This window comes from Nuphar pumila, chromosome 3, assembly GCF_984573655.1.
Source record: "Nuphar pumila chromosome 3, dmNupPumi1.hap1.1, whole genome shotgun sequence".
Classification (NCBI taxonomy): Eukaryota; Viridiplantae; Streptophyta; class Magnoliopsida; order Nymphaeales; family Nymphaeaceae; genus Nuphar; species Nuphar pumila.
In genome coordinates this window covers 50,446,726-50,473,064 of record NC_143251.1, presented here as the reverse complement: position 1 = coordinate 50,473,064, position 26,339 = coordinate 50,446,726, and the positions used below count along the sequence as shown (strand labels likewise).

The 26,339-nt window shown below is 41.7% G+C and overlaps 1 protein-coding gene across 1 annotated transcript in view; it reads right to left on the bottom strand.

The window, feature by feature from the left end:
• URE (urease) overlaps positions 1 to 26,339 on the bottom strand; it is a 181,110-nt gene that overhangs the window by 134,791 nt on the left and 19,980 nt on the right. The window contains exon 4 of the mRNA XM_090001615.1: positions 12,620 to 12,725. Within this exon, the coding sequence (XP_089857741.1) occupies positions 12,620 to 12,725 (106 nt within the window). The remainder of the gene's footprint in view (positions 1 to 12,619; positions 12,726 to 26,339) is intronic.

Genomic DNA, 26,339 nt, shown 5'->3' with positions numbered 1-26,339 from the left:
GTGTACCTAATCATCACCTGTACCCATAGAATGGGTTAGTTTCGCGAAAAACTAGTAGGTGCACAAGAGAGGCTAACAGGAAACTGAATTAAGTACATTTAATTTAGTATGTTACACAGTTTAAAGCAGATATGCAGTTAAACAGGTAAGCAATGCGAGCAGGTGAATAGTGCAAACACGTAAGTAATACAATCGAGTCAGCAGTGCAAGCGAGTAAGGAGTGCAAGCACGTAAGCAGGGCAAACAGTAAGCAGTTCAAAGCAAGTAAGCAGTTCAAAGCAGTAAGCAGTTCAAAGAAAGTAAGCAGTTCAACTGACAAACGCAGCATACGATTCAATTGATCGTAGACTGTGAACCACCATACAACTAGCTTGTTCTCGTTCCTAGAACGAGGTCTCTGCACTAAAACAGTATCAGGACATCGTTGGTCGCTCTCACGACTTCTAACAAACGCTTTGTCCTGAACAACCTTAATCTATTCCCATCTCTCAAGGCCTTACGCGGCCAACAGTCACCGGTTATGACGCACTAAGGCGTCATACTTCCTCAGAAATGCTCACCCTTCCGTAGAAGGTCTAAAACATAATCACTAACTCAAATCGCTAATAATCTGATTCTCACATATGAGTCCTGCATGTAATCATGCTGAAACAGAAAGCCGAAACTATGAATTCATAGTTGGCTATCACAACAATCGCAGAAGATCGTCACAACTCACCATAACTTTCTCTGGTAAGCAAAAACACAAGATCCACATCAGATCGCTCGGTCCGACAAGGAATTACCGCCCTAGAGGGTATACTCGGTCTTGGACCATACACTTCCTCACAGGAGTTCACCGTCTTTGCGGCTACCCATTCGTGGACAGTGTACATCCTCACAAAGATTTTACCGCTCTAGCCGGGTCACCTGATCTTGATCATACATACCCCCACAGCGAACCCTTTGGGAAGCGGGTCCCCAACAAATGTCATATCCAATTAAATTCATTGCGATACACGCATCAACACAAATGACCGCTCTCAGGGTCGATAGCCACTAATACAAACAACAAGATCAACGCCGGATCACCCGGTCTGGGAAATGTATAACCTCAAAAGGAATTCCGCCCTAGATGGTATACCTGGTCTTGGACCATACACTTCCTCACAGGAGTTCACCGTCTTCGCGGTTACCCGTTCGTGGACAGTGTACATCCTCACAGCGAATCTACCACTCTAGCCGGGTACCTGGTCTTGATCATACATGCCTTCGCAGATAATCCTTTGGAGATCAGGTGCTCGACAAACACCCTACTCGGTGTGATACACGCATCTATACAATCGACTGCTCCGAACAGTTGACTGCTCTCGATGTCAGTAGCCACAATATAGGCACAAGCATGTATATCAGCAATATGCATCGTATCACTCCACGCAGAAGCATATAATCCTACGCATCGTATGATTGTCACAAGGAATATTACAATCCTCAAATAGGCCCTCAAAGCATGTGTAAACGACACATGAGAACGCGTAGATATGGCAATTCAGTTGATTCTATGGGCGAAGGGTAACTAACTTTACCCGTCAGCCAAACAAAACAACTGAATAAGACAAACACTCATAACAATGCTCGTAAAACATATAATTACCATAAAATGGCTCAGTCCATCGACAAGTAATTAAATTAATTGTAAGGCATAAACCATTACATCACAAGCCATTCATAAGCAATCATACGGCAACAGTTCGACGAAGGGATAAAGCAAGTCACATGCTAATATGTAGCAGCTGGTATAATGCTATTATTATAAGCATTTAACTAGTATGAGAAACTCCTTATTACTCCGCAAAGAACTGCGTAAGCAGTTTAACCAACTAGAGTAACGTCTTGACAGGCATGCACAGTTCAACGAGTAGCATACTGAACTATCGAGCAAGCAAGCGAATTAGTAGTGCAAGCGAATCAGTAGTGCAAGTGAATCAGTAGTGCAAGGGAATCAGTAGTCAAGTGAATCAGTAGTGCAAGCGAATCAATAGTGCAAGCGAATCAATAGTGCAAGCGAATTAGTAGTGCAAGCGAATCTCACGACCCACGACCAGTGTGAACAGACCTTATGTTTCGATAATTACTGGTCTGCGGGTACGCGCAGGCAAAACGTAGAAACAACTGAGACTAGTTCGGGCGTCTGTTATTCTATGTATTTTCAATAACCCGAATAGCTAGTTGAGTCCGCTCCAAAGGGGACGGCATTAGCCGAGAGAGGATTCCCCAGAGGCTCAAAAGCAGTGCCATGGATGCATCCAACTTCTGCAGAAGTGTTGAGCTAACTTGTGTAGCCCCTATCCCCTAACTCCAATGACTGGGGAGGCCGGATCTTTGCCCGTGGGGTGGTTGTTAACAACCTGTCCATTGGAGTTTTTGTACCGATCTGTCCTCTCCCTTGACAGACAACCAGAAGCGAACGGGTGCGTTAGGGGTTGCTTAACTAACGACCCATTCTATGTTGTGGTCTTTAAACCACTCGAGCATCTTGCCTGTGAAGGCGAATGTGAGGCCATTTATGTGATTACAGCATTTTGCATTTAGCGTTGTTCGAGGTCGCACGACCGTCTCAGCCGATCATCGCAGTACTAGACGTGTCGTGCACGACTACAAGTACTCTAGGATGAAGGGGGTATAGCTCCTCAATAGAAGCCTTAACAGGAGTGTTTCACAAAGATGTAAAGTTTATCAACTTTACTCTATCTTTTGAAACAGCAGTACCTTGTGCCAACATTATACATGTGATTATCTCGAATCACATCCGCTATCGGGGTATCTACATGTCTCGCATGACTCGATACCGGCCTCGATAGACGGGATACGGGTTTCTCAATAGGACACCCGCTAAGAAGTTCGCTCGAACCCCCAATTCGGGATCACCCGAGATATGCCAAAAAGGGCGAGCAGAACCGGCCAGTCACATCCTTCCAAATGCTTCGATTTGGAGCAGTCTTTGATGCCTTTGCGCAGCTCCCTAAAATCTCAAGTCGACTCTACAAGACTACGCACACGAAGAGCTAGGATCCTTGCGAGGTATCCCTCTCCTTAAACGGAGGTGTATCGTCAGCTCCCAACTGAACTCTTGTCGCAAGAGTGAGTGATAGATGTCTCTTGCATCGTCCACGAGGATGCCTTTAAGGCATACGCAAAGAGCAAGAACCTGCACGTCATCTGCAAAAGCAAGGCAATACCAACACATATGCAAAAGCAAGAGCCTAGGCGCAACGGCAAAGTAAAGGCGGTAAGCAGAAGTGCAACGCAAACCCTCGCACAACGCGCGACGGCAAGTAAAAACTGTAAGCAGGAGTGCAACGCAGAACCTTTGTACAATGCGCAACGACAAAGTAAAGGAACTGTAAACAGAAGTGCAACACAAAACCTGTGCGCGATGCGCAACAGCAAAGTAAAGGACAAGGATCGTGAAACCGCGTCTTTGAGTTAAATGCGTACTCGTATAAATATATATGATATATATATGCACTATGTCACATGGGTGCGGATGCGGGCGCGGGTGCGGGTGCGGGTGCGGGGATTCGGCACTTCCAAAAAACCCGGGTGCGGGGGTGCGGTAGGGGCAAAAATGTAAAATATATATATATATATATATATATATATATATATATAAAGGGGGTCAACTGTTGTCTGTCAGCTGCTGCAGCTGACAGCTGCTGTCAGCATTACTTTTTTTTTTAAAAAAATCGCAGCCCATTTGGGCAATTTTTTTTTAAAAAAAAAATCCAAAACAAGAATGGACCTAAATGATCCTGGGTGCGGTCAACGCACCCAGGATAGGGTTTACCGCACCCGGTGCCGCACACGCACCTGCGTCGAGTCGCGTCGACGCGGGTGCGGCACCCTGCTAGCCGAATCCCTGTGACATAGTATATGCATATATATTTATTTAATTGTCTTTTTTAGTTAATTGAACTCAATTCAATTGTCCAAGTCTTCTATGCAATCTTCCCCTACCTTTGAGAGTTGCAAGCTTGCTGTCGTCTGCGGATGTACGCGATTGGTGGCTCGGGTCGCGGAGCGCGAGCAAGGTCCGTCGTACGAGCTGCAAAAGTAACGATCTTAGCAAGCTAATACCAAAATAGAAAGTCAGGGGTACTATCGTCGTCCTGGCGTAAGGGAAGCAGAAGCAGGGGCATCGTGCACATGCGCACCTGCTATAAGCGCAAGAAACAGAGGCAGGGGCTGCGAGCCCCTGCTGACTTGCTGTCAGCGGACTCCGAGGAGGCAGGGGGTTGCACCCCTGCCCTTATAAAGCGAGGGCAGGCAGGGTTGCGCCCCTGCCTGACAAAGCAGAAGAGAGGCAGGGTCAAAGCCCCCTGCCTGTCAACAACGAACAGAGGCCCGCCTGATGCCAGGGAAAGGCGAGGCGAGGGGGCTTGCCCCGGCCTACCGAAAAACAGCGAAGGCAGGGGCGATGCCCCTGCCTAACGAGAAAAGAGGCACAGGGAGGGCTCGGCCCCCTCTCCGGCCGCAACAAGGAGCAGGGAGGGGCTCGACCCCCTCCCCTGTCAAAACAACGAGCAAGGAGGGGGCTCAGCCCCTCCCCTGCCAACACAAAGAGCAGGGAGGGGGCTCAGCCCCTCCCCTGACATAACACGAAGCAGGGAGGGGGCTCAGCCCCTCCCCTGCCATGATAGGGAGCAAGGAGCAGGGAGGAGGGGCTCGACCCCTCCCCTGCCGAACAGAGGGAACAAAGAGGAGGGGGAGGCGAAGAAGAAAAACGAAAGAGGAGCGTACCTGGTGGTCGTTGGCGGCGGCAGCGGCGGCATCAGAGGTTGTCGGCTCCCTGCAGCACACGGGATGAAGACGGTGGTCGGCGGCAAGTCACCGGCGTCGGTGGCTGTAGGGAGGAACGAGGGGGAAAGAGAGAGTCGGTCGGGGAAGAGAGACTGAGAGACTAGAGGGGGAAGAGGCGCTGAGGGGGAGAGAGATCGAGAGAGGAAGAAGGGGGGCGGGGGTTCTCTCTGAACCCATGCCTCGCTGTCTTCAAAAGACACGGGAGGTGGTGCCTCCCTTTCGGGTCCGGGTCGGGTCCGGGTCTGGATCCGGATCCGACCCGAATCCAAGCTTAAAAATTTATTTATTTTTTAGTTTATTACATCCTTGGTACCAAACAGACTCATAGCTGTGACTAACACACCACTCCCGGGTAAAGTGGCGGACTCTCCCTAAAACCGTGGCCAGGAGAAAGAACTTCAATATCGGGTTCAAGGGACAAAAATTACAGCACACGGAGTTTTTGTATCCTCACAGTCTCCCCAAGACCGGAACTCTAAGATCCTCATTCTCCAGATGAGATATCCCAGAACGTATATTACACTGTTTTTATTAAGAGCCAATTATTGAGTCTTGCAATTCCACATGCAAAAACAAGGCAAAAGCTCGCATCAACCCCTGCGAGAACCATCACGAGACTCCAGCCCGTGGAAACACATTGAATAGTGCAATATACAAACAATAATATAAAGTATGATTTTTGTGATGCATTTAAACAATTAAAGAAAAAGCAAACCCAAGCTCAAGGCTCTCCAGGCCTGTGATGATTCATTTAGACCATCGATGCATCGTATGCAAAAATCATAACAACTTGCAATGTATGCAATAATACCAACATGATTCCAAATGCACATTCATTCATACCATTTTAACAATGTGCATAAGCTTCCACAGTCATATGCATGTGTTCACCATCCATGTGTAAGTGCTTTCATGTAATCACTTAACACACATGCATTCATCCATAATTCATAAGTACATGAGAACATTTATGCATGATTGTACAAGCCAAACACACATCGATTTCATGTGTGCACATATACTGGAAACCAATTCATAAATGCACGATAATCAAACATGACCTATAAATGTAGGCACATGAAACTTTTCATTCATAACACGTGTTAACATCCGCACACATGAACATCACCCGGATATAGAAAATGAAGTTTCAGGACTGCACACATTCATATCATGTATGCGCCTATACCAACTGCCCCTCCAAAAGTGCTTGCAATCAACTTAGACTTCCCAAGTCATTGCCAGTTTTTGAACAAATGTTAACGGCCAGTGGCATTTCTGGAATTATTTGCATTTCCTAGTATCTTTGGTGAATGGCAGAAATGACTAACATCCATCTGATATACAGGATGATTCTGACTGCTAATGAATTTTCTTGGTACAATGTTATTTGGGTTCATCAAAACTAGATTAGAATAGTCATTATTTTTATCAAACCTAAGCAATTATGTGTAATCACAATGTGTGATCCCATTTATAGAAATGTTAGATATTACCAAAAATCGTTTCAACATTAGAACTAACACCATACATGTAAACAATATGTCAATATACCAATTGAACTCAGATCAAGAAAACGCAAGTTAGGGTAAAGTTCAATATATCAATTCTAACAAAAAACCATAGACTTCATTTCTATTTGTTTCAGTAAAGATTCGGGTTTAAGGCCTATCAAAATCAAATCAACGAAATGGGTACGTAAATAAGCACAGGATCAGTTTTGTATGTACAATTCTCAAACACCTATCCAAAAACATTGATTCGCATGGAACCAACAATGTGTGAGAACCATCTCAAATCAATCGATGACTAGCATGAACCAACAACTCAGGAAACTATAACAAATTTATTACCCAAATAAAATCCAAGATTTCTGTAGCAAATAAAGTTGAAATTGGGCATCACGCTAAAACAAAATTTTAATTGAACCAAAATATTGATTCTTTTATATGGTTTAACATCCCCCACTTGAACCCAAAATAAACAGATTTCGTTTACCTCTTTCCCTTTCGTATTTAGTTTATCGAGTCCCAAAATAGGAAACCCCCAACTCCAGGTCACTACTACCGAAAAACCCCGACTCACAGAGTTGGGTTTTCTGGCATCCAAGAAATGCATTGACAGGCTTGTAATGTAAAACAAAAATCAGGATTCCCCCATGACTGACCCAATCACAGGCGGATTCAATCCATACTCCACACAAAAAAGAGGCAAAAACCCTACCTTTTCTGGTGCTTTTTCCGACGATCGGAGACTGTTGTCGCGAAACGATGGTCGGCCGACTCCGGTTGATCCTGCCGCCGTGAAGGGCGCGATTGGGAGGCTGTTGTCGATGGTCGACCTGCTGTTTCCACAATCGTGATGCCGATCGAGAGGGTGATGAGGAGATGCGGCGCTGGCGCAGTCGCACACAGGGAGGGCAGAGACGAGAGGGAGCCGAGAGAGAAAGAGGGCGAGACCCTCTCCCTTCCCTTTTATCGAACGAAGGCCCTCCCTCCGCGAAAGGTGGAGTCAGTTACGCTCTCTGTAACCTCCCCCTCCCCTTTCGATTTTTGCAAGAATCGTGCCCTAGGCACGATTCTTGTTTTCGTGAGTTTTATAAAACAAAGCCCAGGTCCGGGTCCGAACCGTGACCCACAGTGCCGGATCCACTCTAACGTGGATCCGGGTCGGCTTTAAAGTGTTGGATCCATCCTAACATGGATCTGGGTCCAATTTGAATGTGGATCCGAAATGTTGGATTTGTTTGGATCCAATCCCACGTAAACTAATTCTTTTATTATAATAATTTTTTTAAATTATTTATTTATTAAACATTATTATTACATTTATGCCTTTAATACCCATACATATTTCTTTTGGATCCGGGTAACGGATCCCGAACCCAAAACCTTAAAATTCGTAGATATTACACTGCAAAAGTGTGAGTATTCAGTGTTAGATTATTTATCATGCGAAGAAAAGAATGTAAGGCATGTTGATCGAAAAAGAGAGAGGTTGCAGGGGTGTGCCCCTGTTTGCCGAAATCAGAAAAGCGACAACAGTGGGGCGACAGGGGCTGAGCCCCTGTCGAAAACACCAAGGCGGCAGGGGACCTCGGTCCCTTCCGACTGAACAATAAATAGCAGGGGCTTCGGCCCCTGCCTGCCAAAATAGCGAATGGCTGGGGCCTCGGCCCCTGCCTGACAAAGAAGCGAAGGGAAGGGGCCTCTACCCCTGCCAAACAAGGTAACGCATGGCAAGGGCCTCGGCCCCTGCCTGACAACACAGCATGATAGGGGCCTCGGCCCCTACCTGACAAAACAGTTGCCAGGGGCCTCGGCCCCTGCCTCACGAAAGTAACAAGTGACAGGGCCTCGGCCCCTTTGCTTGCCCACACTGAATGGCAGGGGTCTCGGCCCCTGCCAAACAACTTAATAAACAGCAGGGGCTTCGGCCCCTGCCAGGCGGAACAGAGAAAGGCAAGGACTTCGGCCCCTTGCATGGCGAACAAGAAATGGCAGGGGTCTCTGCCCCTGCCTGGCACAATTATAAACGGCAGGGGCCTTGGCCCCTGCTCGTTCAAATAGGGAATGACAGGGGCCTCAGGCCCTGCCTAACGAAATGAGGGATGGCAATGGTCTCAGCCCCTGCCTGACAGAATCACGGCGACACCAAAAAGCAGGGAAAAAGAGGGTGTCGCAGGGGTGACTGGGCCCCTGCCGGCTCTCTGACAGCCCCAAGAGGGAGGGAGAAATCGGGACGGGGGTGACAGGGGGACAAGCCCCTGCGTGCCGAGAACCAAGGGGCAGCAGGGGGATATCCCCTGCCCTCCCAGAAGCCAAGAGGCGGCAGGGGGCGAGCCCCTGCCTGCCCAGCAAAAAAATAAAGGGCGACAGGGGCATTGCCCTTACCAGCCGAGATAGGAAGGCGGCAGGGGCATTACCCCTGCGTGCCAAAACCCCTAGAGGCAGCGGGTGCAAGCCCCTGCCTGCCGGGAAACAGGAAGCGGCAAGGGCATTGCCCCCTGCCTACCGGAGATCGAGAGGCGGCAGGGGGACTAATCCCTGCCAGAGAGAGAGAGAGAGATCGGGGCGACAGGAGCCACCAACCTCCTGTCGACCCCTACGCAGGCCACAGAGGAGAGGGGGGCGCGGCAGGGGCCGTGCGCCGCCTGTCGGTCTCCCGGCGAGGTGACAGAGAGGAGGGTGAGGAGGAGAAGAAGGAGGAGAAGGGGGAGGAGAACGGCGTACCTGGGAGGCGGTGGTCGGTGTGGGCGTGGGTCGCAGCGACGGCGGCACTGGTGGCGTGCACAGGGAAGGAGGAGGTCGGCACGGGGGGGAGCGAAGGGCTTCGAGAGGGAGGCGTGCCTCCCCTCGCCCTCCCACGTTGAACTTAAAGGCCCCAGGGGGCGATGAAAGGGGAAACCCCGATGGGTTTCCCTAATCCTTCCGAAAACGAAGGTGGAAGGGGGGGCCGGCGCTCGGGAAGAGGATTTAAAATCCTCTTCCTGAGTCGGGTTATTAAAACCCTAATGATGACAGGCCCGGGTCGGGTCCGGACCCGACCCGACCCGGCCCGGGTCCAATACAATAAATTTTTTTTTTTGAAACGTGGGTTTTATAAAACAATATTGTCTTTGTTGAGTAGAAATGCTTAAGCAAAGGATTAGAATACAAGAGAGGGGGTCAACCCCATTTATACAAAAAGGGGAGCATGGGACTCTATTGGGGAGCTCCCAATAGAGTCGTTCGGATCTCACAACTGTCACAAATGTGACCGTTGGGGAGCCCCCAACGACTCTATGGTTTTTTGACCATAGAGCCCATCCTCTATTCACTAAAGGACTAAAAATAAAAATAAAAAGATAAAAAATAAAGATGTGGAAAATTTGTTCCTAGTGAACAGTACTATTACATGTGAGTAAAATAACCAAAATGCCCTTGAAGGAAAACACAAATTACGACTGTATATATAACCTATTTTAACACTCCCTACTCCCCCCCCCACACACACACACACACCACCACTTGTCGCTTTACCCCTATAAATACTGCTAAGGGGTAAGAAGGGCAAGAGGAAGAGAAAAGGGGCTAAGGGCGAAGGCATCAGCTGCTGCGACTTTCAAGTAAGTGATTAATTATGGTTTTAGTAATTAGATTTTATTAAATTAGTTTTTTAGCTAATTATAGTTATAATAATTAGGATTAAGTTTGCCTCAAGTTATTTCTTTAAATAATTAGTTATAGTTTCTATAGTTAACTTCGGTAAAGTAAATAATGAGTTATACATTTCTGTTATGAGATTTAGATTTCTTGAATTAGTCTTCTGATGATAATTATTATAGTTTTGATAAAATTAGTTATTATAAGCAATTGAATTTAGTGATTTATAGTTTTATTTTGAATGTTCACAAGTCAATCTTTCCCGTTAATTACGTAATTTGAAAGTAAATCCATAAACCAAATAGTTGATTACGACTTTGTATTTTTTAAAATTACTGATTTTTTTTATATTACAAAGTTTTATTATTCTTAAATTTGTTTAGCAACCTTGTTCAAGTTAAACTAAATTTCTAGATTGTTTTTGAAAAGTCATTGGAATTCCAAAATTGTTTTAAAAAGTATGTATTCATAAGTTCTACAAATTTTACTATTCTTGTAATTGTACACATAAGTCATTTTTGGTTTTGATATTGCCCTCTTTGAGTTTATTGAAAATTGTCTTATTTACAAAATTGGATTTAGCATTGAAAATCATATGAAAGTTTCATTTTAAATGGTTATTCTTCTAATTGTATTACACATGCCATTTTTTGACTTTGATATTGCCCTCTTTGAGTTTATTGAAAATTGTCTTATTTACAAAAATTGGATTTAGCATTAGAAATCAAATGAGTTTCATTTTAAATGATTTGTAAGGCTTTGCTTTTAAAAGAATGTTGTTTTGACTTTTGATTGAATTAAAAATAATTGGACTTAAATATTTGTTCACATAAATGCAAGTGGACCACCGGCCTAATGGTATATCAACCCTTGACAACGTTCATAGGGTACGAACCCCTTATTAAATAAGGGCAATTGGCCCAATTGGCTTGTCAGTGGGATTATCAACTCAGTTGATTTAGTCTTGGGAAATCAAGTGGTTCTTTGATGTAGTCAATGGGAAAGGTGGCGGCCCCCACCAGTAATTGGCCCATTGGAGTCTCTAAAAAAGATATGGGATCTTTTACCCTTTTTCAGATGTACGGTAGGTGGTGGAACCTGCCATCGCTGTTGTTATCGGCCCATTTAAAGTACAGATGGATTTTATCGGCCCAAGTAAAATTGGAATTTATCGGCCCTTCGGATCTTTAGTGGGAATGTTAATCAGATCTACAAGAAAGTGTTTTCTAAATATTTAGTGAAGAAATTGTATAATTGTACAACATTTGAAAAGCAAGTTTCATGAATTTTCAAAGTGGTTTACAAGGTGTTTTAAATATGTTTTATTGTCTATTATATATGTACCACATTTTCAAAAGTTGGTTTCGTTATTCAACTAAAGTTTGCAAAAGTGATTTAAGAATCACTGTGTTAACTTTTCGTAAACATTTTTTCAACTCTCTTTTTGAAAACCTCAAAAAATCAATTGTTAAAATTGTAATTGGTTGCTTACTAAGCATATAGTTCATTAAATGTCACTAGAGGTAGTAAAGTTTTCGAAATATGCTCACAGGATATTACGACGAGAACATCAACAAGGGAGTTAAGCATCTTAGCTTACAGTTAAGACATTAGTCTGTTAACTTTATGTATTGAAAGATCTTGCAATTGTCTCAAAACTTTATTTCAATTTGTATTAGAAATTGTAATGAAAGTTGAATTAACAGATAGAGTTGTACAGAGGCTTTGTAAATGCTCATATTCATGCTTTTGTAAAGCTTTGTTGGGTTTAAGATCATAAGAGAAAAATGAACAGCCTAAGAGTCACACCCTAATACATGACCAATTATGAGCCTGTTTTGAGGCATGACAGAAACATACATATAAGCAGATATACATACATACACATTGTGATTATGTATTTATGTTTGTGCATGTATGTATCTACATGTATATATATTTATTTATGAGTAAACCTACGGTGCTCCAGGAGCACCTACCCCCACGTATTAGAAATCATAGTTGTAGTTTGCATCTTATCGATCAGACCTTATAGATGTATTCAACATAGTTTATTTGATAGGAATCATGCTTCAGATCATGGTTTTTGGACATAAAAATAGGATTTTTTAAGTAATGAAATTTTGATACATTGTAAGCCGTTGATAGTTAAAGGTCTTAAAATACCTGCATGTATGCTATAATCACATGATTCAAAACTTGTTTTCTACTAAGTAATGCTTGTAGATCATATCTATAGGGTCTGATCAACAAAAAAAAGTTCAAGAAATTTGAAAATCTAAAGCTTCTATTAGGTGCTCCCAGAGCACCCTATCATTACTATTTATTTATTTGCATATATATATATATATATATACTTTTTTTTCACGACCCTATGATTTAAGAGCGACCTAGGACATTGAGTCAAGAGCACCAATGTGCATTTTCAAACTCCAAGAAATACCAAAAAATTGGAAATAGGAAAAATCCACGGATGCAATTTGACAAAGCCTTATCATATTTACAACAATCCAATACATACCTCATTCTACACATTTTCAAGCATTCAAAACTCAAGAAGCGGAAATGTAAGTTGGGTTTTCTGTTCTAATAACATATGGGTAGCCAAATTCATGCAATGCTGTTGTTTCATTCACCTGGAAGAAAGGAACCACGCAAAGCCCACTCAATTTTCCCATTGTCACTAGCAATAGGATTATGAATTGTGACTAACTTCGTCCCATCTGGAAAGGTACCTTCAACCTAAGCAAGAAATGATGCATTGTAAGAAACAAGACAAATGTGAGTGAATAGAGGTGAAAATGAAGTATTTTGAAGCTTACAAAAATTAGAAAATGACTGAATACAGTTATTTTGAAGCTCAAGAAAATAACTGTCTCCACCTTTTTATGAAAAATGGCAGCAGCCGACATCAAGGTGCTTGAACTCGAATGATAAACAAAACTTCAGTAATTTGGATGGAAACTCTTAGTATAATATAAGTTCATGGAGAGACCTTCACATATTCCATGAGCCGTGGCTTTATACTCGGCTGCAGAGCTATATATATATATATATATATATATATATATATATATATATATATATATATATATATATATATATATATATATATATATATATATATATATAACTTAACACTTTTGTGTTCTCTTTTTTTCTAGTACACGGGTAGGTTCATCAAAGATGTTTAGGTGTAAATAGCAGTCTCACCATGATCACATTTAGCATAAATAATGCCTTTTCCAAAGCTTCCTTTCAAGTATTTTAGTTTCTAATGAATTGTTCCAATAGAGTGAACTTTAGAAGCATGCTGAGGTCTCTCACTGCACTGACAACAGCCATTGTGAATATGTTATCATGAGAGAAATAAGTTTTTCCAAAAAGTCTTTGAAAGCATCCCATGTCATCTAGATTAGATGTAGCACACATAGGGGGTGGGTGCAGTAAGTTGGTTCATACAGGCTTCTCATCATTCTGATATGATGGCTGTGTCACATTTTAATGCACTCGAAGTCTCAGGAAATATATTCTACTGGCCATAGTTACTGTGATGTAAGGGTTTACACAGATGTACATTGAGACCCTTAGTGGAGGAGAGATTTATCTCATAATATTGCCGAATTGGACGAAATTTTGTACCTTGAAGTACAATATATATATATATATATATATATATATATATATATATTCATTAGGGGTATTTTAGTTATTTCAGTCCTTATAATAGGCTGTGCCCATTAGAGGGACATTAGTATTTTTACTTTATTCTTTTCTTTTAGTCCTTTTCTGTTTTTATAGAGACTATTTGGACAAATACCAAATAGAGTTGTTGGGTTTTTTTAACTAGTCAACATAGAGTTGACTAGTCAATAAAGCTGTTGGAACAGTCCAACTTCAGACTTCCTCTTGTGCATAAATAGGGGTGAACCCCCTCTTGTTCTTTTATGTTTGTTCTCAAGCACTCTCAATAGATTCTTTATATTTTTTTGATGTTGTCTCTCTTTCCCATAAGTGGCATTGTTGTGAAAGTATCTCTAACAAGATACTATGATCAAGACCTTAATATTCTTGATAATAAACTCGGCACACATACAAAATAAGAACTCTTAGAAGACTTGTGCACCAAGGCACAACCCACTAAGTCTCACAAATGCACAAAGGCATAAAATATTAGAAAAACTTTATTGAGCACTTGGGCTTTGACTCAAAGCCATGAGAAAAGAAGGAGGGGAATACCCCGTTTTATAGAGGAGTGGAAGCCTTGGAGGGGCTCCACTTCTAGTCGTTGGAACCCCTCCAACGGTCACAAATGTGACCGTTGGAAGGGGCCCAACGACTAGATGGTGGGCCCCTCCAAGGTGTACACCACCTATTACAATAAAAGGAAAAAAATAAAAGAAAAAGAAAAAGGAATAAAAAGAAAATAATTACAAACATATTCGAAAAATGAATGTGTAAAAAGACTAAACTACCCCTACGCCTATTACAAGAAATATATATATATATAGGTACATGTACATATATATGAAATATATATGTGCATGTATTTTCGTATATATATAAACTATATATATAATTACGTTGATTTGATATTATAATTTAACATCCCCCCTCAAACTTAGGGCATGATGACCGAAAGTTTGCCAAGAAGGAAGTTAAACCGCGGAGAACACAGTGCTTTGGTAAAGAAATCTGCCACCTGATATTCTGAAGTGACATACGGAAGATCTATAACTCTTTTTAGATAGGCTTCCCGAACATAGTGACAGTCCATCTCAATGTGTTTAGTCTGCTCATGAAACGTATGATTTTTTGCAATATATATTGCACTCTTATGATCACAGCATAGTTTGGTGGGCCCTTTTATTGTGATCCCCATATCTTCTAACAGCTGATGAATCCATACAATTTCCATGGTAGTAGTTGTCATGGCACGATATTCAGCTTCGGTTGAGGATAGAGACACTTTTTGTTGTTTCTTGCATCTCCATGAGATCAGCGAGTCTCCTAAGAACACACAAAAAGCAGTGGTGGAGTGACGGTTATTTGGGTCACCTCCCCAGTCAGAGTCAGTATAAAGAATTAATTTTAATTCAGAAGAGGAGGACAAGGAAACTCCCTTATTTAGTATACCCTTTATGTATCTTACGACCCGCAACACAGCACTCATGTGAACTGATGTTGGAGCATGCTGAAACTGACTTGCAGTATGAACTGCATGAGATATATCTGGTCTGGTAATACTTAGATACATTAATGATCCCACTAACTATCTATAGGGAGTGGGATCGGTGAGAGGAATACCATCATCAATCTTCATTTTGGCTCATACTGTAACAGGAGTTTCACAAACCTTATCATCCGTAATACCTGACCTATCAATAATCTCAGAGGCAAGCTTAGTTTGAGATAAAAAATATCCTCTATGAGAGTATGTTACTTCAATACCCAAAAAATAAGTTAGAAACCCCAAATCAGACATTTCAAACCTATCCCTCAAAATTGATTTTATGTTTTTAACCACTTTAAAATCACTTCCGGTTATAAGCATATCATCCACATACAAAAGTAGAATGGCAATCTCTGCATTAGTTTTTCTAACAAATAAGGCAGTGTTAGTGAAACAGGAAGAAAATCCATTTTCTAACATTACAGAGTTAAATCTATCATACGAAGCCTTGGGGGCTTGTTTTAAACCATAAAGTATTTTTCGAAGGCGAAACACTTTCCCTTCAGGAATCTTCATTCCTGGTAGAGCATGCATATATACCTCTTCATTCAGATCATCATTTAGGAAGTTATTTTTAACATCCATTTGATAGATGTTCCATTTGTTGATTTAGGCAATGGTGATGAGACATCGAACAGTGACCATTCGAGCCACAGGGGCAAACGTTTTTTCATAGTCAATCTCGTACTCTTAACTATATCCCATTGCAACTAACCGGGATTTATATCTTTCAAGAGATCCATCGCTCTTAGTTTTTACCTTAAATATCCATATACGCCCTATTGCTTTCTTACCTTTAGAAAGATCTTAAAATTCTCAAGTTTTTGCCCTGTTGAGAGCTGAAAGCTCACAATCCATTGCTTTCAACTATTCATCATTCTTTCTAGCTTCTTCGAAGTTTCTGGGTTCTATATAAGAATGAATGGCACTTAGACAGACTCTATGTTTATGAGTAAATGAATCATATGAGATAAACCTAGAAGGTACCTTTCTACTTCTCTCAGTTCTTCGTAGGTTTTCATCATTTGTTGAATTGGAACTACTAGGTTCACTGTATTTTTCAATTGTACTCCTAAAATTATTTTTATCTCTATGGGTATAGGTTATAGGATCTCTTGATACCCCTTTGTTACTATGTTGATAGATAGGTGGATGGAAAGGAACATTGACATCATTATGAGTGTTTTCATCATCACTATCATCATCAAGTGCTAACATTTCAAATAAAAAAGAATAATCCATATTTTCTTCACAAGGTTCACGCTTTTCAAAACCATTAACATTTTCCAGAAAACTAACATTTCTGGAAACATATAACTTATCATTCTTGATATCATAACAACGAAACCCTTTTTGGGTTTCTGAGTATCCAAGAAAGGCACAGGCAATTGCTTTTGGTGAAATTTTGTCGTTCTTTTCAGTAAGAACGAAGCATTTACAACCAAATATTCTCAACCGACTATAATCGGGTTCTGTGGTATACAATTTTTCAAAAGGTGAGATATTGTTCAAGTTTTTAGAAGGTAGCCTATTTATCAGATAGACAGATGCTAAAGCCGCTTCAGCCCAAAAAACTTTTGGGATGTTTTGAGAAACAAGTAATGTTCGGGTCGTCTCTATTATATTTTTATGCTTCCTTTCGGCTAATCCATTTTGTTGAGGGGTTTTTGGACAAGATCTTTGGTGAAGAATACCATAACTTTCAAGATAATTTTTTAATTCACTTGAAAGGTATTCTCCACCAGAGTCAGTTCTAAAAATTTTTAGATTCCCATTAAATTGATTTTTAATCATCATATGATAGGTTTTAAAAATTGAGAAAACTTTATATTTGTGCTTAAGAAAATAAATCCAACAATATCTTGTATAGTCGTCAACAAAGATGACATAATAGGCAAAGCCGCCTTTTGATAAAATAGGTGTCGGTCCTCATACATCAAAATGGACAATTTCAAGAGGTCTTATTGTAAACATAGATCTTTGACAAAAAGGCAATTTTTTCATTTTCCCAAGTATATAGTCGTTATAAGTGAAATCACTTTTACATGGACTTTTAACAAAAGGTAAATGAGAAATTTTTACAATATTTGGATGTCCAAGTCTCTTGTGCCACACATTAATATCCTTTTGTTGGACAATATTACAAAATGGGTTCTTTGGAATTAAGAGGGAATCGACATAGTATAGATCACCATTCCTAGAGTCTTCCCCAATCAATCTCCCAGACCGGCGATCCTGTATCCAACATTTGTTAGATGAAAACTTTATATCACACCCATGATCTGAAAGTTGAGAAACGGAAAGTAAATTTAAGTTTAACTTGAAGATGTTCCATCCGCGGTTGCAACAAATGATGGAGAGGAATTTTTTTAGTATTCGGAACAAGAACTAAAACTTGGGGTCATGTGAAAAGAAGCCCCTGAATCAAGGAGCCAAGAGGTCTTACCGGGAGGAGAAAAGGTTGACATGGCGGCTCCAAAAATAGCCCATTTTAGAAGAGGTTGAAGTGCATCCACGATTTGTTGTAGCGAGAGAGCTAAGATGATGAGTATTCTTCCCTTTGAGGTTGGGATGTAGTTGTCATGGCAAGCAACTTTTTTCACTTTGGGCAAATATGTTTAATATGCCCTGGTTCCTTACAAAAGTGGCACGTAAGCTTCATATAGTCTCTCTTCCCTCTTTGACCACTTGAGTTTTGATTCTTGAAGTGAGGAGGCTTGTAAGTCCTTAAGTTACTCTCCGGTCTTAATACGGCATTAACACCTTTATTTTCTTCATTATTGGAAGGTATAGCTAGAACACTTGGGTTGTTCTTGCTTATACCCATCCAAGTCTCTTCCCCACTTAGTTTAGTAATTACATTTTCAAGAGAGGGGAAAGTGAAGGCGGACAAAAGAGAAGACCGGATTTGTTCGAATTCAGGTCTAAGCCCATTCAAAAAGTTGAAAAATCTATCTTCTTCTAATTGTTTATAGCGAAGCTCTATGGCTTCTCCACTCCACTTGGGTTCGAGCATAGCAACCTCGTCCCAAATAGAAGAGAGTTCGGCAAAATACTCCCTTATAGTCATATCCCCTTGATAAAGAGTTAGTGCCCTCTTTTGGAGATAGTACTTATAGGACAAGTCCCTAGAGGTGTACATCTTCTCAAGGTATTCCCACGCTTGAGAAGCCTTCTTAAACTTAATAATATTGGCATTAATTCTTGTTTTTACGGATGAAAAAAATCCATGAGAGGATTTTAAAATTCCTAATCTCCCATTCATGCTTTTTGGTGTAGTCTTCAAGAGCCTTGGCTCTTTCTTCGCCTTCAAGGATTTTTATTTCTCCTTTCTCCATCAAGGTTATCTTTGGCTCCGGTTCGGGAATCGAGCCTTAGACAAAGCCCCAAAGCCCTTTCACTTTAATATGAGCCTCTATGTTCAAAGCCCAAACGTGATAGTTGGACCCATTGAGTTTGAAGCCGAGAGAAAAATGAGAGTCTTTTTCACCCATTAGAGAGGAGAGATGATGAAAAAAAAACGTACCACAAAAGATTTTTAGACCTCTCTTGATAGAAGAGTCTTCTAAAATATTGGATGAACAAGAGGATCCACTTCAATCACCAAAAAATCGAAGGCATGCTTTTTGAGGCACCCAAAAAAAGGTGAGAATCCACAAGATCTTTCTTTCTCCAACCTTGCTTTGATACCATGTGAAAGTATCTCTAACAAGATACTATGATCAAGACCTTAATATTCTTGATAATAAACTCGGCATACATGCACAATAAGAACTCTTTGAACACTTGTGCACAAAGGCACAACCCACTAAATCTAACAAATGCACAAAGGCATAAAATATTAGAAAAACTTTATTGAGCACTTGGGCTTTGACTCAAAGCCATGAGAAAACAAGGAGGGGAATACCCCTTTTTATAGAGGAGTGGAAGCCTTGGAGGGGCTCCACTTCTAGTTGTTGGAGCCCCTCCAACGGTCACAAATGTGACCGTTGGAAGGGGCCCAACGACTAGATTGTGGGCCCCTCCAAGGTGTACAACACCTATTACAATAAAAGAAAAAGAGAAAGGAATAAAAAGAAAATAATTACAAACATATTCGAAAAATGAATATGTGTAAAAAGACTAAACTACCCCTACGACTATTACAAGAAATAAATATATATAGTTTATATATATATATGTTGGTACATGTACATATATATGAAATATATATGTGCATGGATATATATATATATAATTACATTGATTTGATATTATAATTTAACAATTGTGTATATAATTGTAACTTGACCCATAAGTGGCCTCCATTTGTGTATGTTGTGCTTACCCGTAAGAGGCATTTGCTCGTATTTGCCATATAGTATAAGAGCTTTGGTACTCTTGGGTTGTAACTTGTACGTGAAGATCAAGAGGAGGATCGTGAGATTGGTAGATCATTGATTCATTGATTTGTTTTCTCGAAAAGTGTGCCATCAAATTTCTTTAACAGATTTCTTCTTTCTATCTTCTCTTTTTTTCCTCTCCTTCTTGTCTCTCTATCTCTTTTTCTTCTCTACTATGGCTAATAAAGAAATTGTAATGGTTGTTTTCATCAAATTTGATGGGAAAAACTACAATATGTGGGCCATGGCGGTGAAAAGAATCCTCATGCCTAAAGATACGTGGAAATTTGTTGATGGTTCTGCATTGGAACCACAACCAATTCTCACAGCTCACAGCTGATAGTGAATCTAAGGAAGAGAGTATTAAGGGAGTTGAAAGGGAAAAAGCTATGCTAGATTATAAAAAAACCTATAAAGAGTGGGAAGTGGGTTATGCCAAAGTTCTTTCTCTCTTTATAGGTAGTATGCATGAGGAACCATGCTCAGATATTCTTGAATTTGGAAGAGCGGACGAAGCTTGGGAATATGTTAAACAAACATATAGCCAAAAAGATGTTGCTCACAAGTGGGATCTTAACAACAAAATACATAATTACAAACAAGGTGATAAGAAAATATTATAGTTATAACGCCCCAAAATTCAGAACTTGTAAACTTTTTTGGAAAATTTTGAAACTTGGCAATCAATCCTTTTTCAGAGTTAAAAATGGTAGTTCAGCGAAAATTAGTGTTTGAAATAAACAAGTCAACAGACCTTGGGCGCATTACAGGCGCACTTTCCTTTACACAATGGATTTGTATCTCTATACAATCATTAAAACTACATAGATTCAAAACAAGGTTTTTGATAATTAAAGTTTACACAAAAGAGAAATTTCAAAAGAAACCCTTATACAAAATTACGAAACGTGCTCAGGAGTGAAACAATAGAGAAAGAGTGGGATCTTGATATCATCATGTTGTCGCGCCATCGCTTGCCGCATCAACCTAATCATTACTTGTATCCCATAAAAGGGTTTAACTCCTCTCTCTCTCTCTAGATTTTGTTTTCTAAAGAGAGAGAGAAGGAGTAAGGTAAAAGAAAGAAAGAGATAAAAAAAGAGAAGAGAGAGGGAAAGAGAGGAAGAGAAAGAAGAAGAAAGGAGGAAGATCCATCCTTTCCACCTATTATCCGATGATTCTTCGGTCTGTTTTTCGGTTCCAACTAAGGTACGGGTTCCTCTCTAAGTTCGAACGGAGAAGAAATGAGTATAACTTGATTTATGCATAAATATTTCATGGGAAAAAAGGAAAATCTGTTTCAAAAAAGATATATACATATATCCTTATATAGAGTGACAATTTTTTATTTTCTTATTTTGTGTCGATTTTCCTAAAGCATCCACTGCTGAAAATACGTGTGATTTTGATGATAGTCGACTTTTCTTGTTGTGGAATGGGATATGTATGTAATACATGTTAATGACCCTTCCTACTTATGCATGCGAATATACATGATATACTTATTAAATATGGATTTTATTTTCTGATTTGGTATAATGGTAATCCTTGCAGACAGTTTTAGATTTCTTGAAATTTTTTGTTTACGCACTTAGCCTGAATATATATATATATATAGTTCTGCGAAGGCCTAATGATGCTCCCGTTAGAAGGATGGAGAAATGGGAAAATATATTAGTTAAAAGAGGTCGCGGTAGGCCTAAGAAGACTTTGATGGAGATGATAGGAAAGGATATGAACGCTTTGAACCTCACCGAGGACATGGCATTGGATAGAAATGATTGGAAGAGAAGGATTCATGTGGAAGACCCAGAATGATTTTCTTTTTTGGTTCATATCGCCGACCCCAATTGTGTTGGGATGAAGGCGTAGTTGTAGTTGTAGTTGTTGTATATGTAGTTCTGCCGGTTACATCACAGTTCTGGTTTGGGATCGGATCTTACCCCAAACCAGGTATACATGTGTGTGTGGGGGGGGGGGGGAGGGGGGCTGACCATGCGAGGTCTGGTTTGGATCAGATCTGGTGATCCAAACCAGATCTATCGCAAATTTCCAGCATGCCATTTTTTATAGCTGGTGTTATGTCTGGGCTTGCAAAACTGATTGTTTTTACATTTTTGCCTACACCAAAGATCTGTTGGCTGTACCACAAAGTGGATCAGATTTTCTCTTAAGATATGTAGCAACGTGAGTTTATTTTCCAGCACTATCAAGGTGTCATATTACAGCTTTTTGAGGGCTGTTATAAATTATTTTTATATCAAATCTGCATTTGATGCAGTTAGGTTGATCAAACTGGTTTTAATATTGACACTTGAATTGCTGCAAATTCTGTTTTATGTCTTCTTTTGAAACTTCCACACTGCATATAGATAAATCTGGACAAATTACAGTCCTCTATTTTTGTGGACAGACCTGGAGCAGATTTGCTGTGTTCACGAAGACAGATCTAGACAGACTTGTCCCTTTTGCTGTCATGGACAGATCGACAGTAGGGGTGGCGGATTGGCGGGTCAGCATACCTCAACACGAACCCGACCCGTTTATTAAACGGGTTGGCTGTGGCAAACACGAACCCGACCCATTTATTAAGCGGGTAACCCGACACGACACGGTTAACCCGTTTAATAAACGGTTCGGGTCGGGTAAACGGGTTGGCAGGTTGGCGGGTCGGGTTCGGGTAACCGGGTTGACCCGCCCACCTAACTTCTCCCCCCAACCAAAACCCTAACCCCTAGGGAGAGCGAAAATGGGGTGGTGCCGGTGGTTCTCCATAAGGAAGGGCGATGCGCCACAGTCCAAGGACGGCAAGGGGAAGGAAGGGCGGAAAACAGATAAGCCGGTGACGGACGCGACGGCCGGAGAGCAGGAGGTCCCGGGGATGAATGGCGCCATGGAGGTGTCGAGGTCAGACGTCGTTACCGTCTTCGAGTTCGGCTTCGTCGCCGCCTCCAACGACAAGATCACGCTCGCCGGCTACTGCCCCGTCTCCAGCGAGCTCGAGGCGTGACAGTGGGAGATCCTGTCTTCTGCGGGGTCGAACGCTCCGCAGTTCTGGGTGGTCTTCTGAACGGTCAGTGTCGCTTTGGTGTGAGTTATTGGTTCTGTACTCTTTTGTATGAAGGAGATTTTGGGGGGGTTTAGGGTTTTCCGGTAAGGATTTTGGCCGGAGAGCAGGAGTTCCCGGGGATGAATGGTGCCATGGAGGTGTCGAGGCCCGACACCATTACTGTCTTCGAGTTCAACTACGTCGCCACCTCCGACGACAAGATCATGCTCGCCGGCTATTGCCCCGTCTCCGACGAGCTCGAGGCATGCCGGTGGGAGATCGAGAGAAGGACGATGAGGAGGGGCTGCTTCTGACAGGGTTGATGTTGATTGCCGATGGAGAATGCCAACCCGTGACAAATATTGTGATAAACCGGTCGGGTTGGCGGGTCGGGTTCGGGTAAACGGGTTGACCCGCCCGCCTAACCCATTTATTAAACGGATCAGACGGGTTGGCGGGTTGGCATACCCTTAACACGAACCCGACCCGTTTAATAAACAGGTTAAGCGGGTCGACCCGTTTACGACACAAACCCGTTTAAGCCAAACCCGAACCCGGCTAAGAAGCGGGTCAGATTTTAGTAGGTTGTTGTAGGGCAGAACAATGTTGCACATTTATGTGCAACATTATCTGTTGTCCACTGTTTGTGGTTGCATGTCTCTGCATGAGAAATATGTTGCCAACAACATACTTGTTGAGACTAAATAGAGATAGTCCAAGGAACAAAATTACACCCAGGTCCCTCATTAAATATTAAGATTCAAATAACCTCTAGTTTAGAAAAACTTATTTACTAAAAGCCTCTTAGTCTCAAAAACTTATTTACTAAAAGTCTCTTAGTCTCAACACTCCCCCTCAAGCTGGAGCATAGATATCAATCATGCTCAGCTTGTCACAACATTTTGAGAAATTTGGTCTCGCCAGGGCTTAGGTAAAAACATCAGCTACTTGATCTTCGGAAGATACATGATCGGTGCAGATATACCCAGCCTGAACCAAGTCGCGAACATAGTGACAGTCAACTTCAATATGTTTAATCCTTTCATGAAACACTGGGTTGTTGGCAATATATGTAGCAGCCCTATTGTCACACATCATCAACATAGGTAGGGATATTTTCTCCTGAAGCTCGGTCAAGACTGATTTTACCCACATAATCTCAGCTGCAGTCTGAGCCATTGCTCGGTATTCAGATTCAGCACTCGACCTGGCTACAACGGTTTGTTTTTTACTCCTCCAGGTAACAAGATTTCCTCCCACAAACACACAAAATCCAGATGTTGACTTCCTATCTTCAACAGATCCTGCATAATCTGCGTCAGTGTAAGCAACAACGTCCAAAGATGGATTTCGTTTAAACAACAGACCTTTAACAGGAGATGCCTTTAAGTACCGAAGAACCATCATAGCTGCATCCCAGTGAACTTTTGTAAGTTTGTCCATGAACTGACTGATTTTACCCACAGCTAATGAAATGTCAGGTCTAGTAACAGTCACATATAGCAACTTACCCACCAAGGATCTAAAGTTGGCACTATCCACATAGTCAGACTTCTCATCGAACATGTGAGTTTTGGGATCCATTGGAATATCAGCCGGCTTAGCTCCTAGCATTTCAGTCTCTTTTAATAAGTCCAACACATACTTTCTTTGAGACAACACTAAGCCCTCTCTGTTTCTTGCAACCTCGATACCCAGAAAATATCGAAGGTGACCAAGATCTTTAGTAACAAAGTGCTTCTGAAGATGATCTTTTGTTGCAGAAATATCTTGGGCACTGCTCCCTGTTAATATGATGTCATCGACATATACCAGCATAACAACAATTCCAGCACTGGTTTTCTTGATAAACAAGGAGTGATCTGAAGCTGACCTGACAAATCCAAAGCTCGACATTACCTCAAATCATTTATGAAACCATGCCCGCGGACTCTGCTTCAGGCCATAAATAGCCTTCTTCAACTTGCACACCTTCTGACACTCCCCCTGAACCTCGAAGCCTGGTGGTTGTTGCATGTAGACAGTTTCATGCAAATCCCCATACAAAAAGGCATTCTTGACATCCAACTGAAACATGGGTCATCCATGGTGCACAGCAACAGAAAGAACGAGACGAATAGTGCCAAGACGAGCAACTGGGGAGAAAGTTTCAAAAAAGTCAACACCATAAGTCTGAGTGTAGCCTTTTGCAACCAACCGGGCTTTGTACCGTTCAATCGACCCATCAGAGTTATATTTAATGCTATATACCCATTTGCAGCCTACAATATCTGCATCTGTGGGAGGATCAACCAAGTCCCAAGTGCCTCGAGACCATAGGGCATCCATCTCATCACGCATAGCCTGCATCCAGTTGGAGTCGACTAGAGCTTGACTGTGATGAAGCGGAACAGAGGAGGCAGACAGAGCAGAAATAAAATTCTTCATAGATGCCCCAAGATTAGCTTCTGATACAAATTGCGAGATGGGATAAAGAGTGCACTGTCTCTTTCCCTTGCGCAGAGCAATGGGAAGATCAGCATCAGATGTAGGGACAACAGTTTGCTCAGAATTACTTACCCGAGGAGAAGGAGGTGATGGCAGCATGGAGGTAGGAGGTACCCTGTGAGTGTATACTATGGGAGGGTTTCGAAAGCGAGACACACCCGACGTTGGAACCAAGGACTGAGGAGGAAGCGACTCTAACGGAAAGGGAGGAATCGGCAGAAGAAGGATATCACCAAGGCTCTCCTGTAGTCTTGGAGTAGTACTTGAAAAATAAGGAATAGACTCAAAGAAGGTAACGTCCGCACTAACATACTCTTTATGAGATATAGGGTCGTAGCAACGATATCCTTTTTGGTTCTTAGGATACCCAAGGAAAACACATTTAATAGACTGCGCAGCAAGTTTATCTCGATCCGGACCCAGCTTATGCACAAAACACACACATCCAAAAAAACTTTAGGGGGATAGGGAAGAGAGGAGCCTCTGGATGGAGAATTTGAATAGGGATCTGATCTTCTACAGAGCTTGACGGCATGCGATTCATAAGTAAACCGGCTGTCAAAACCGCATCGCCCCAGTATGAAGCAGGCATATTGGATTGAATCATAAGGCACCGAGCAACATTAAGGATTTGTCTATGTTTCCTCTCAGCCACCCCATTTTGCTGGGAGGTATGGGGGCATGTAAATTGAGGTTGAATCCCATTAACGGAATAGAATTGAAGTAAGTCTTTGGATTTGAACTCAAGAGCATTATCAGTGCGAACAATTTTAACACAAACATCAAATTGAGTTTTTATCTCTGCAATTAAAGATTTAAGAATGACAGGACCTTGAGACCGATCTTTTAACAAGAACACCCACGATAACCTTGAGAAGTCATCAACAATAACTAGATAATAACGACACTGAGACCTATTCGGAATCCTACTCGGACCCCACACATCGACATGAAGAAGATCAAACAATCCTTGACTTGACGGACTCTGACTAGAGGGGAAAGAGCTTCGACAATGTTTTCCCAATTGACATGTTTCACACTGAAAAGAAACTGAGGGAGGTATATGAGGAATGACACGACGAAGTTTTGTCACTGGAAGGTGACCCAAACGATGATGCCACAATAGAGGACTTGAGGATGATGTAACAGCAGAATAGGCCGAAACTTTTGGTTGGTGTAGGTAATACAGACCACCTTCCTCATAG